General features: G+C 32.1%; 1 protein-coding gene across 2 annotated transcripts in view; it reads left to right on the top strand.

Moving 5' to 3' along the window:
- TSEN2 (tRNA-splicing endonuclease subunit Sen2) overlaps window positions 1-14,025 on the top strand; it is a 68,191-nt gene that overhangs the window by 42,235 nt on the left and 11,931 nt on the right. Inside the window, exons 9-10 of one of the 2 annotated variants that reach the window (XM_051217913.1) lie at window positions 520-8,468; window positions 12,298-12,362. In XM_051217913.1, the coding sequence (XP_051064348.1) occupies window positions 8,178-8,468; window positions 12,298-12,362 (356 nt within the window). In that variant the 5' untranslated portion in view covers window positions 520-8,177. Of the gene's footprint in view, window positions 1-519; window positions 8,469-12,297; window positions 12,363-14,025 lie in introns of those variants that run through there. The other variant, XM_051217914.1, reaches the window with a different exon arrangement.

The raw sequence follows: 14,025 nt of genomic DNA, 5'->3' as shown, positions 1-14,025 counted from the left end.
CGTTTACACTCCCTTGTACATTCTGCTTCCCAATTCACTGTGTAAATGTCTGTTGACACAATCTTAACAAAACATGTTTAAAATTTTTTCCGTAAAACATAAAGTGATAAGATTGTTAAGCGGTTTGAATTCAGATAACTTACATGGATATTTTAAACAGTGTTAAAATATACATGTGTATACTGCCATAGCAAATGGGAATCGTACTTAATGTACATTAAATTTCCTAGAGAGAGCTTTTTATTTCTATGATCATGTAATTACTTATTCACTGAACTGAATAGTAAGTATTAAGTTGTACATTCTTATTAACCGGGTTGTAGTTGTATTTTATGTCAATACCTTAAATGATTCAATTAACACAGAGAGTTTGATCAAATGCAAAAACTTTACACACATGTGATTTCCGGTAGTTTACATTTTGTAATAAACTTTCTAACTTAATGTTAATTGATTTCATTGTTTCTCGTCTTTTTAAAAAAAATCAATTATTATACTTTTTCTACTCTGCTTATATAGCTGCTCGAACGGAAATTACCCGTTTACAAATAGAAAATGATCGATTGACTGGTCATTCACATGAATCTGAACGAGAATTAAATGAAGTTCGTATGACTTTGGCAACATTACGCAATCGTCTATTAGAAGACAATCTTACACAATATCTTGAATTGCCTCGTGAAACCAATGGTTACATGGGTATTGGAAGTAGCAGAGTCGATAGTGTTATTGGTCTTAGTGTGCGTAATAATACTGGTATGATGAACAATGCCAATCCATTTGACAATGTACGACATGAAAGTACTATTGAACCCCAATCATTTTTGTCGAAAATCTCCTCTCTAGGAATGAATGCTCGTTTAGGAAATATCATTCCACCGACAAATAATCAATTACAAATAAATGGAAACAGTGCTAATATTGGTGGGGGAGGATGGTGGTAAACAAATAATCCATAGAAAAATAAATAATAATTTGAATTAATTAGATTATTACACTCCCCGACCTCTACTTTGATTTTGTTTTAGATAATTGAATCATCTTGACCATGTAATGAAAAATACTTTTACATGTGCTTGAATGATCCTATTTGCTCATTTGTGTGTATGATTATTTTTTCTATTTATTATTGTTTCCTTGACGTAAGCAGAGGTGATTTTGTACTTAGGTCTATATGTATATGCTGTTCGCAAAGTAAAAAAAAAACATTTCAGGTTGAAATGTCTTTCAACATTATTACTATTATTGTTACTGACTATTATTATTATTATTATTCCTATTATTCTGCTTCCAAATATTACTATGTTTATTTTATTTAAACAATATCGAGGCTATAGATATGAAAAAAAAACATATGAACACAGACAAGCGCATTGATTAACACATATCCATTCACTATTGTTCAACAGCTTTGGTGAAATACAGTAATTATTTTAAATGGTAAATCTACACTTTTGTGCATCTACTAAATACAAGTTCAGAGGTTATAATCCATTGTACCATAATAATGAAATAAATTTTTGTGTTTTTTTTTCTAAAAAAAATCTTATCTATTCAATTGTTTTTGTTTCTATTCCTAACTAGAACAATATTTAATTGCTCAATGATCAATAGAATGTTGCCATCATTCCTTCTAGATAAACATTTTTCATTTACACTTATTCACATTATCCTGTATTCTCATATCAATAATAATAATAATAATAATAATAATAATAATAATAATAATAATAATACTTCTTTTATTATCTTTACTGACAATGTTTCATTTCTGTGTTATCTTCTATCTTCTCTTATGTATTTGTTTCTCTAAAAAGGACTACTTATTACTTTACTTCCTATCAGATAATTTTCACATGCAAATTTGATAATGTTGTCACATTTCATTGATAATTTTCTAAAGAAAAAAGATTCCCTTTTATCCAGGGTTTACTCATTGAGAGAGTTTTTCTTTCTTTCTTTTTTTTTTAAATTGAAGAAAAATTTTGTTTCTATGTTTTAGTAAAATAAATTTTTCGTTTGGTTTTATCCAAAAATCATTCATTCCATGTGCTTTCCTATGTGTGTGTGTGTGTGTACGCAAATCGATTGGCGCTAAAAAAAAACACAACAACATACATCCCCATGCTAAATGTATACAGGCGTATACGTGTGTTTGTTCTTATTATTTCATATATATGTATATTGACAAGGTGGAAAATAAAATGGTTGTGTGTACTTTCTCAACCATATACACATAACAGAGTGATTTCAAGGTGTGTTCCAATCATATTTATCATTTTTGTTTTCTTTGATCTGAAATTTCTTTAATGATTTCATTCATGGTAAATTCCATGCATTAAAATCTTTTTTGTTGCTTCATCTAGGAATTTTTCATCACATGCCAACTCCTCTTTTATTTTTGAATAATAAATGAAATTGCTTTTCCCTCACTTTAATTGAATCTTACATCAATCAGTTTTTTTTTGTCTTGTCGTGTTCATTGCATGTAAACAATTGTTTAATGATTATTTATCATTTGAGAGTGCCTAATTGAATATCAATGTATATGGAGTTTCTTCATATTATCATTATTAATATTAATATTAATACGACCAATATATATTTACTTTTTAATATGGAATAGTCAATAATTTTCTACTTATTAATATGCACAATTTGTTGTTTTTCTGTGCCAATTTCAACAATTGTTTATTCTTTTTTGTTCTGAAAAAGATGACGAGGGACTGAAAGAGCAAGTCAGCTAGCGAGAAAGTTGTCATTTTTTGTTTTAATCTACTAGTTTTAAGTGACATCAGGAAAGAAAATAGTTCGATCCTTTGTGATTTTAAGGGGTTCTCTGTTTTGTTTTTGAAAAAAGATTACTTTTCATGAATGTACTGTATTACTGTGCGTACGTCGGGCATACACTAGTAGTTATTTGGATTTTAATTCACTTTGAAAGGAATTTTGTAAAGCCAAAAAGAGAAATGATTAACTGTAATTGTGTATTGTGATAAGATATATTTAATATAATATTGAGAATGTTAACTAATTATTATTATTTGTTTATAATTAGCAATTCTTTTTTTATCCAGCCTAACAAAAAAGACGTTGAAAAGAATTCAATATGAAACTAATAACAAGATATTGTTCAGTTGGATATTAATTAATAAAAGTGTTCATAATGATAACCATGATTAATAATGACAGAATGAATACTTTTCATATGATTCTTGTCTTTTGTTTTGATTGTGTGTCTCTGTGTTTATGAAATACTGGATCTTTATTTGTTGGTGTTTGATGATAATGGATTATTTCCATTGATAAATATTTGTGGTGATAGATGGATTTTATGCGGTGAATGTTTCGATGTTTATACTTGAGTTTGTTCATTAAAAATAAGCTCAGTTATCTGTCTAATGCACAAGATTAACAAGGTTCTTATCCAATTATAGAGTTATTTTTTCCATCTTCAATCATTCTTACTAGATGATTTTGAACAACATCAATGTTTCAACCACAGTTAAACTGTCCAATATAATTGTAAACATTCTATGAAAAGCATTCAGATTTATTAATAGGTTCGTGTATTCAGTTATGAATTACACTTTGCGTAATGTCTAATGATTCTTTTTGGTTACACGAAGCAATGTAGACAAATCAAGACTCAGACCTGAAAGTTGAATGCCTTAATCAATAAGGTCTACCAAATTACAGATGGTCGCATAACATATTCTAAGGTACTTCTATCTCTTTCTATTTTGACACTCAATTAGGTAGTATGCAACACACGATACACAAAAATAAACGAATACATACTTGTTAAGTGATTATATCTTAAATTACTAATGCGACTTTTCGTTTCTGTAGCCATTTTGTTTAACTTTCAACTCAATTATCCTAATCACATATATGCGTTTACTTTGAAAATGATAGGTTTACTTTTTTTTCGTTACCCTATTATGGTTACCGTTTCTATCTTAACATTTGATTGAAAATAAAATTTCAATGGTTAAGATCATGAATCGATTGAAACTAGACAACCATGGAAAATTTGAAAGCACTGGATGGCCGGTCAGTTTCAATCGACTCATGATCTCAACCATTGAAATTACTATAATATCTACAAAACGCTTCTGATATGTGAAAATAAAATGTTTCTAGTTCTGGAATACTTAAAATCTATTTTATTCAGTGATATGTTAACGTTGTTTTTTTTTGAATTCATGATATAAACCATATGACGAATATTTAATTATTGTTTCTAACTGTTAAATAACCATAGAAATCATTTTCATTTTTTGTGTATCATTTTTTCATGTGTTCATAATGCTAGGCAATTTATGTAATGAATCTTGTGCATAAATTACTTATTTATCTTTTCATGTGACTAGAGATTATTCGAAGGTTAGACTAATTCAATTATGTCTTTTGTATATTCATATGATTATAAAGTATTATTTGATTTTTATGCCTTATTCCAATCATTGTTGTTTTTTCTTTCTATAGTTTTATTCCATCTGAACAAGAAATCATAGTATAGGAATTGTAAGATCAGTTAGATTCAGAATTATTGATGTGAACTTATTGTGTCTCACCTCAATAGCTGGAGATTTTCAGTTTAGTTCTTATTGGGTTTAATACTTTCGAGCTGAAAATCAAGTTAAAGTAATTATCCAATGCTCTCAGATTTTCAGTAGTTCTACAGCTATAGCCGGCTCAGTTTGTGATCTAAAATTAAATTATAATCAACAAGTTATATAAATCCTTTACGTTGATATACTTAACGAAATTTCATAAACGCGAATGTATAGAGTGATGACGTAATGGTCAAATAATTCTAATTAATATCTCTTGATCATGGGTCTTAACTTTGTTTCCATTACTTCAGTTCCGGCTAATAGATCTCATACATAACAAGTAGTCATGCACATAGATCTTTACTTAACAATCAATGAGTTACATCCTATACATGGTTTAGCAGCGAGAGCTGGTGTTTTTAGTCTAATCTTCTATCTGGATATATATACGCACTTCTGGGGAGTCATACTACGCAAAAATCACTTGATTTGTGTGAGGGTTAGGATACTGTCCTGGTTCCCAAACCAAAGCACCACTTCCAGAGCCTTTGACCCAGATGTCTAATCCACAGGACAGTGGAGCAACATTAGGAGATCCATTACCATAGTAACCAGTGAACAACAATAGATTTATACACTTTTTGTTCCCTTAGGATTCTGAAGTGCATTTGCACCATTTGTTTTGGATCAGGGTTTCCTAACTCGCTTGGGTGGATCCTCTGTACCTACCAACCTGATTAAAGCTCCGGACATTCGTTTTTCGTCCTCCTAATTTAGGGAACGACCCCATCACGGAAAGACAGTGAGTAGAACTTCCCTGACCGTGACTGTATACGCGTGGCCCTGAGAGAGCATGTAGAGAGGGTGAACTGACACTCTTCACCCTGGGCAGTACCAAGGCAATTGGTGGCATGGGAAAATGTTTGGATTAACAGTCAAAGATAAATATATAGTCAAATGAATACTGCAGCATTGATGCGTGTATTTAAGAAATATGTAATATACTTCTATCTTCTTTTATCCTTCAACAAATAGGTTTTCGGGTATTATTTATTCGACCTCTTATTTTTTCTCAAATATCATCGATCTGTTATTGAACTCAACTCTGTTTTCAGGCTTACAGTAATTTGAATAAAAAATTACAGTACAAATTTGCTGAGTCAATAATAAATACCTAATTAATTACAGAAGTGATTAGACAAATTCCACAGTGCATTAATTCATTTATTTTTTCAGAAGTGTATTATATATAGCTTGATTGAGAAAGAATTCAAGGTGTGTAAAACTAAAAAAAAGGTTGATCCTCTCTTGTTGTTCTTCGATTTGGGTAACATTCAAACAAACAGTGTAGTTCAAAGCGGAGTGCATAAACTTGTTCACTGTGAATAAATTCTACCATTAATTTTATTTATTAAATTAACATAATAAGGTTTTTTGGTTAATCCCTTTTCAATCATTCTGCGTATTACGAAACATTAAGGTTAAAATCATAGTTTGTGTTATTTCACCAATGAAAACTTCTTTTTGGAATTTAGTACTCAGTTTACCACCTCAGTGGAACTTTTAATCCTTTTCGATCAAGCTGGGATTACTTCCTTATAACTGTACTATGTTGGTATGTACACATATACCTTCAGTGACATAGAAATCAATTTTACTTCAATAACAATCCCACGTATTTGCTACTCAGTTTTCTACACATAGAGATCTTATCACTTCAGTAACATCTGTTGTCATAAATAACAAACTTCTCTTCAATATTTGTTATCAAATTGAATTGTTAATTGCAATTATAGCATTTATATTATGATTTAGTAAACACTATTCTGACCTTAAGTTTGTTGTGTATGTGTTACCACGTATTTGAATGATTGCCTAAACAATTTAGCATATATTTATATTATTACACATCGTTATTTTTATTTTGAGTAATAATCTGAATTGGTTGACAACTATGATTTATTGTGAGTGTCCTAATACTCGAGTTAAAATAATTATTGTCATTTTTTATGGGTTTTGATCGTACCTTATTTGTTAATTCATATCACCGCAACTTAATCGATAGGATTCTTCATCGCATTAGGCATATATGACATTGATCATTACTAACAGGTTAGTCAATGTAAATATCTCAATCTTACAAGTGGTCATTTGCGATCCTAACATCATAAGGGCAACGTCTTCGACTCTGAAGTTGGTTGATTAAAGCCTGAATCAGACAGATAGCACCAGTCCCCTCAAGATTGCAGAAACGCCTTACGAGTACCAGGGCTTCTTGCCGATCACTTCCAATTCTACTTAACAACTTGCATCGATCTGTTATTACTTAGCATCATAAAGTCAATCGAAATGTTTGTCTCTGTGAAGTTAAAATCAGAAAATTAAGGAAATGCTAGTCAGCTATGTAAATCTCATGATTGTGCCAATAAACAGAACCATTTAATCGTAGTTCATAAATTATTTGGATATGATATTTTGAGCAGAACTGAAGACGTACTAATAACTTGTATCGAACTCAATTCTGTTGGCTTTGAGGAATACTATTTTTGTCGACATTCTTTATTGCTAAGTCTGTTTTTTTGGACATTTCAAATAACGTACTGATTTTAGTTAGCCATTAAAACCGAAGGAAGACTGGTCATCTACTTCGTCTTAGTATAGAACTCCTGCGAAATGTGCATTCACAACCCTATCAGGTATCGATCTTATGTCTTTCAGGTCTTATAACCGAACACCCTAACCTATAAATCACTGAGAAGGGGTACAATTATTTGCATTTCCAACTCCAGTTAATTCTTAATGTGTTATTTATTAGAAGCTAAGCAACCGAAGATTATATGTTTTTGTGTGAGGCATCACATCGCTGTTTTTATTTTGACCAGTTCAACTTTCTATGATCTCAGATCATAATTATCTTCAATGTATATACAAAATTTTCATGGAATCAAGTTGCTTCATTATTATCGCGTACCTATTGTTAGCGAGATTCAAGATGAATTTCACGAAATTGCAATAAATAGCCCTTTTTACCCGGCACAATCAAAATATTCGCGAAAATTAGATGGTATTAACGCAATGACTACAATGGATAGTGATCGTTGATGAAGTTGAACATCTGGGCCATTGAATTCAAATTCAGTTGCTTAATGCCATCTTTATCAACATGAGAGTTTCATGTTCGATTTTATACAAGGCCTTCGGTTAATATTTTATATTTCTCTGCGTGCCATCATTCATGTTGTTTATCCCTTTAGATTGATCAAATTCTATCATTTAAGTTTCAACGTCACCACTCAGAATAACTTGATATCACATTGTCGTATGCTTGATCTTAAATAGTTACTGGGGGGATGGGAGTAACATTAAGTAACAGGTTATCTGATAGAGGTTGGTACTCAATGATTTGTTTTTAAAATATAATTGTATTTACTTGATCATAAATTAATCCACTATTATCAGATGTGGTAGCTTTTAAAGCATCTTAAGTGTAAGTCTTTTATTATAAGTATTTTTTTCTCCTAATATTTCCTCTTGAATCTTTCTCTGATACTTACTTTAAATACTTATTCATACCTGTCTTTTATTAATATTATTCTCTTAAGATAAATCAGCTAAATGGAGGTATTTCTAGGTCGTTCGAAAGTGAAAAAGCCCGTGCAATTACCAAAGTCATCATTATCGACAACATCGTCATGTTTCCTGTCGGGTAGTAATAGTAATAGCAGTAGTACTTTACCATTTCCAATATTGTTTAAAGAAGATTTCACGGAATTCAATTCTGATCATGATGATAACAATAATGATGGTATAAACAGTTGTGAACAGTTTACATTTCAAGCGGTTTTATTAAATGGTGCTAAGACATTAATCACTGATTTGGAACAAATCAAGATACTTCGAAAAAGAGTAAGTACATTTTATACAAAATCATACTGTCTTGTATGCAGTTTAACTATGACTATCTTTTACTTATACACGCTGGTGCATCATGGATAAATGGGGTTCGTGAATGTTTTCTGATCTCCATATTATTGTCATACCTCAAGAGCAGTTAATGAAATATAATCTGAGTGAGGTATAGATATTTTTGATTTTGTTTAGTAGGGTACATTTCACCACATTAAGTAATCTGATCTTTGACTACTACTATTTTGGCATTTCTGACAATTTCATCCACTGTACTAATGTAGCATGGCAACCTGAACCGATAAATATGTATGTTCGGTCCTCGGGTTTTTTATGACTGATAAACTGTTACTAACTGAATGATCATTGAGTATAATGACGCACACTGTAAAAGTTTGACAGTTCTTAGAAGTAAGGACTGCAGACTTTTCCTACAAATGGAATTCAAGGCTCGTGGCACTACATATACTATCTTTAGATATGGCCCCTCTAGGCGGTTCACAATCCTCATTTCTTATAGTTATTATGGGGCCCCCAAATGTCCTGGTACGGTCGAGAGTGGGGAGAGTCAGCTCTCCTTCTGGAAATGCTCTCACAAGGCCACGCGTATATAGCCAGCACCACAGAAGTCCTACCGACTGCCTTCGCGTGGTGGGGGTGTTGTTCATGAAATTAAGAGGACGAAAAGCGAATGTCCGGAGCTTTAGCCGGGTTGATGGATATGAAGAGTCAGCCACGAGGAATTGAAAAACTCTCATTCCAAACAAATGGTGCACATGTGCTACAGGGTAACGAGGGAAGAAAAGGTATGTGTACGTATTGTTGATCACCGGTTACCACGGGCCTGAATTTCCTAATGTTGCTCCAATGTCTTATGGATTAGACCTCTAGGTCAAAGGCTCGGGTAGTGGCCACCTAAGAAAACCACTTGTTTTGGTTTGGGCACCCGGACAGTATTTTAACCCTCACACAAATTGAATGATTCGTGTGTCACATATATATTTGGTGCTTCCTTATACCAATGTTTGTGTCCAACTAAGTAAAATAAAATCTTAAGATATTCACGTAAAGTCGTTGGTTTGTGCGCTGTTTGTTAGGTCCTAAAATGAAGCAAATGAGGTTGCCAGTATTTCATGATCTTTCGGTAACTCCTTCTGTATATCAGTTTGTGATATCATCATCGTTCTACTTATTGATACTAAACCAATAAATAGGATTCTTGTATTTACTCCAATACATTTTTATTAGAATCATAATTACGGTTTGGAAATGGACATGTTAGTTAGACAAGGATGTATTTACAAAGAAATTCTTGTCACATCTCACCATACTGATGAATAAGATTCTTTTTAGAAATAATCATTCTGAACTATAAGTTATGAGGTTGGTGGAGGCTGTTGAATATGTCAGTTCACATCATGGATTTATTTTAGAGTTAAATAATTACTTATATCAAGGGAGCGCTAGATTAGTGCTTCGTCCTGGTGTGAAAATTCTCAACATTGTTCATCCACGACATTACTGAGGCCAGAGCTTACCGCCTTCAAGTCTTGACCATTGAATTGGTATCCAATAGTTTACATTTATAACTGCAATCATTCATGTAATATTGCACAAACATGTTTTAATACTGTTTGTGAGTAACTGCTTCATTCTTGACATCATCGCTTCGTCTCATTAGAACTCAAAAAACTTCCTCTTGAAATTAGTCACCAATACATACATGATCATTACCAGTATTATTCTTAGAAAATAACTAGTTAATGACCTCTCTTTGTTATCAAGATTCCAAGTTATTATCGATCATCAGGTATTCAGTTGTATAGGTGTTAATTAATTACAGGATAATCATGAATATAATGTGATATTCTGCATCGTGAAAGTTTTTTCTTAGCTGATTATTGGTTACTCAATAATAATATTTAACATAAATGGATAACTAGTATGTTCCCCATTTGTTTCTTTTTAACTCAACTTACTACTACTGCTATTATTACTATCATTATTATTATTACTATTATTATTATCATTACTACTACTAGACAATGGTGGATATGTCGCTCAATTTCGTGGATTAGTTGAAGTTAGACATTAACATCGTTGGATGCCAGCTCAGTGGTCTAGTGGTTAAGTGCTCGCGCGCGAAACCAGTAGGTCCTGGGTTCGAATCTCGCAAGGGGGGAGAGGTCGTGGATGTGCACTGGTGAGGAGTCCCATAATAGGACGAAACGGCCGTCCATTGTTTCCAGGTTTTCCATGGTGATCTAGCTTTAACTGACTCATGATCTTAACCATTGAAATTACTATAATATCCACAAAACCCATCTGATATTAATACTATTTAAGTTAACAAGTATTTATAATCATAATTACTTTAAGAATTTCAAATTAATAATTGATAGAAATTATTTCTATCTTTTTAAACTAAACTAAATATCAAAATCAGTTAGATTATAACTCTTTGATCTTTGATAGATCCATTTTGTTATGTATTTCTTTATTTTAAAACAAACTAACATTTTCTAAATTCCAAATCTTGCGATTCTATTATTATTATTATTATCATTACGACTATTAGTTACTAGTGTCCTACTATCATAGAATAACTGTATGTTTCTATGTATGCTGAATTATTTATACGCACGTGATACATTAAAACAAAACTGTGGTTTTTCTTTGTGGAGAAAAAGTTATTCTATTGATCGTTTTGTAGATTGTATGCTATATTGGGATGATAGTTGTGTGTATTAACTTTATGTAGCTTTATTCATATATGGTGTATATTTAAGGTATCAAATGTGTAAGTTATTAATTTATCTTTAAATGTGTATCATAGTAATAGAGGACAACGTCTTGTGTTTTTTTTTCTTTGTTTTCTTGAAATGATATACTACACAACATATTTGTTATAATTTATGTCATTAACTGTTTGAATCAAATGAATTGTACTAGTATTCTACCAATCATAGTTGCTATGGTTTGATAACATCAGTTCATGATGTTTATGACACCTAATATGTTGCTTGTTAGGAAGGTGTAAATTAGTTACACCTGCTAGGTGGTTCAAATGATCGATCACATTATTGTGTATGTTCTCGGTGGTTTAAATTTTGCCATTCTATTGCATACTCATTCCATTCTTTCTCTTTGGATCATTACTTTTAATGTGCACTACAATTTCTACTATCATTTATTTTGACCACTTTGCTAATCGTCATATAAATTTAACCTTATTTTCATGATGCTGTATAAAAACTTGGGCCGATCCATATTTTTGCGAGGACCTGTGTTGATTATGAATGACTGTTAGTTGGGAGTCTTAGTACCATAATGACGTTTTACTCTAGATAACTGCTCAAAACCGAAACTCTTTGAACATTTCCATTGTATGGTCAAGGTCTTTGCGCGTACGGTTTTGAACTAGCTGACTCAAAATTAGTGAACTGTTAGCTATTTAGTGAGCTTACAATTAATCTTACACCGTTCCGATACAAGATAATCCAGAGCACAATATCTTTCTGTATAGAAAAATGAGATTAATTGCAGGATACTAGGTTAAAAATGGCCAATTGGTTGATTGTGTACTTGATTTTCGTTGATTGAAGCGGCTAGGACATTACCTATGCCGAATCATAACCTATCTCAATCTCGATCAATGAAGCATTTTTCCAGTCTATAAAAAACGGAATAATTCAGTAAGGCTGGTAGAGTTGTGTTTCATAGAATAAGATTGAATGTACCTCAACTTTCATGACATTTCAACGTGATTCTGGTTGTTTCATACGCGTAAACATTGTAAGTGTTTAAATTCTTATCTCTTCGTTTCTAGGGTTGTTACGGTTTCAGTCAGAATAATGATTTTAATCTTCGCAATAAAACCAACAGTATACCTAAGTAAGTGAAGAATAATATTACTGATATTACTTATTTCTATGGCAAAATTGATATAGGGATTTGTCTTCTATACGATGTACAATAATACTACAACACTAGATTTGGTACTCGATCGGCATACTAGATAATACTAACACTAGACTTGATCATGTTAGGCACAAATATACCAATATCTGAATCAGACACTAGTTTTACTGACACATTTATAGAGATCCCACACAATGAAACAGAGCAGAAATCGCAGTAGCGATATAACGGTAGGCGTTTATATTACAAATTATAGAATGGGCCTGTTTATCTTCGTTTGGTAATCAGTCACAAACCACAACATTATATTGAACTTTTCATTCTATAAATGAAATATTTTCTTCTCAATTGTTATTCTCTATATCTAGTCTTTTTCACTGTCACTGATACTACCACTACCAATATAATTAATTCTAAACTAATATCATCCAATGCCCAGGACAGGGTTGGATAAAGAGTGCTGGTGGGCGGCTTAAGCTCCTCCACGAGGGGTTACAAGCATAAGTAAGTAAGCATATCATCCAACATCTCCAACCTTTGATCATGGTTTAGGCTTTGGCCCTAATCAAGTAATCTCCGCATAGCAAATTGAGACAGACAAGCTGTTAGTTGTTCAACAGACCGATTCTACATCTTGATTTGGGTCTATTTATTTTTTTTACCAACTTCTACTGCAGCCAGTACTAAACATTTAGGTAGGTAATGATTTAGGATATTCAACACGTCCTAACCACTTTTGTTGATGTACATTCATAACTTTACTTACCGATTCGCCTAATATCCACATTGCTTACTCCACCGTTCTAATATACTCGATCAATGCTTCGAAATTATCTGCAATCAAAAACTTATAACCTACCTATATCTTCTACTTTCCTAACCCTTGTTTTACATCCACAGATTAGTTCAAAGACCAATTCTTAGCACTTTTCTCCCTTCGTTGATAGACATATATCCTACTTGCACCACATGTAACGCAGTTAGTAAAAGCCAACTGAGCCCACTGATTCCGTGCTGTTCTAGGGGTTATATAAATACATCGACCATTAAGCAACATAAAAATTATCCAGCCAATTATTCTCATTCCTAATGTTACAACGAATTTTTCTTGATGAATAATAAAAATAGATTAGGGGAACTAGATTTACTTTATTCATTGAAAATAATTAAATATTCCAATTATTAATGATCTGGTTGACAAATTTACTGCCTGATCATAATGTAGCAGTAAATAAATCTCCAAAATAAATACCTCTGTAAGTTTTAGACATTGGGTTCTGACCACATTAATCTTAATGGACTCACCTAGGTGAAGGCGCTCGGTCATGCATCTGCACCAGATCACGAAGTGGAACACCGAGTTCAACAACCCCTGCAATCGCTAGCCAGACTAGATCAGTCGATCCTTGATATATTGGTAGCCTATCAAATATATCTTTGAACCTCCTCGCCTCTGTCTTTTGACTTCACTTGGTGGGTACAACTCATAGTAGAAGGTGTTACTGGTTCAAACGTTGTCAAACTCCAAATACCTGTGGCATCTTCAATAATTATATTGTTAAATAATTGTTGTGTTTAATAGAAACTGGAATATCTATTAGATGTATATAATTAAAGTAGATTTTGAATATATATT

The sequence above is a fragment of the Schistosoma haematobium genome, chromosome 7, assembly GCF_000699445.3.
Source record: "Schistosoma haematobium chromosome 7, whole genome shotgun sequence".
NCBI classification, from domain to species: domain Eukaryota; kingdom Metazoa; phylum Platyhelminthes; class Trematoda; order Strigeidida; family Schistosomatidae; genus Schistosoma; species Schistosoma haematobium.
Note: the sequence above shows the minus strand (reverse complement) of the source record. Positions and strands in the feature narration are given on the sequence as shown.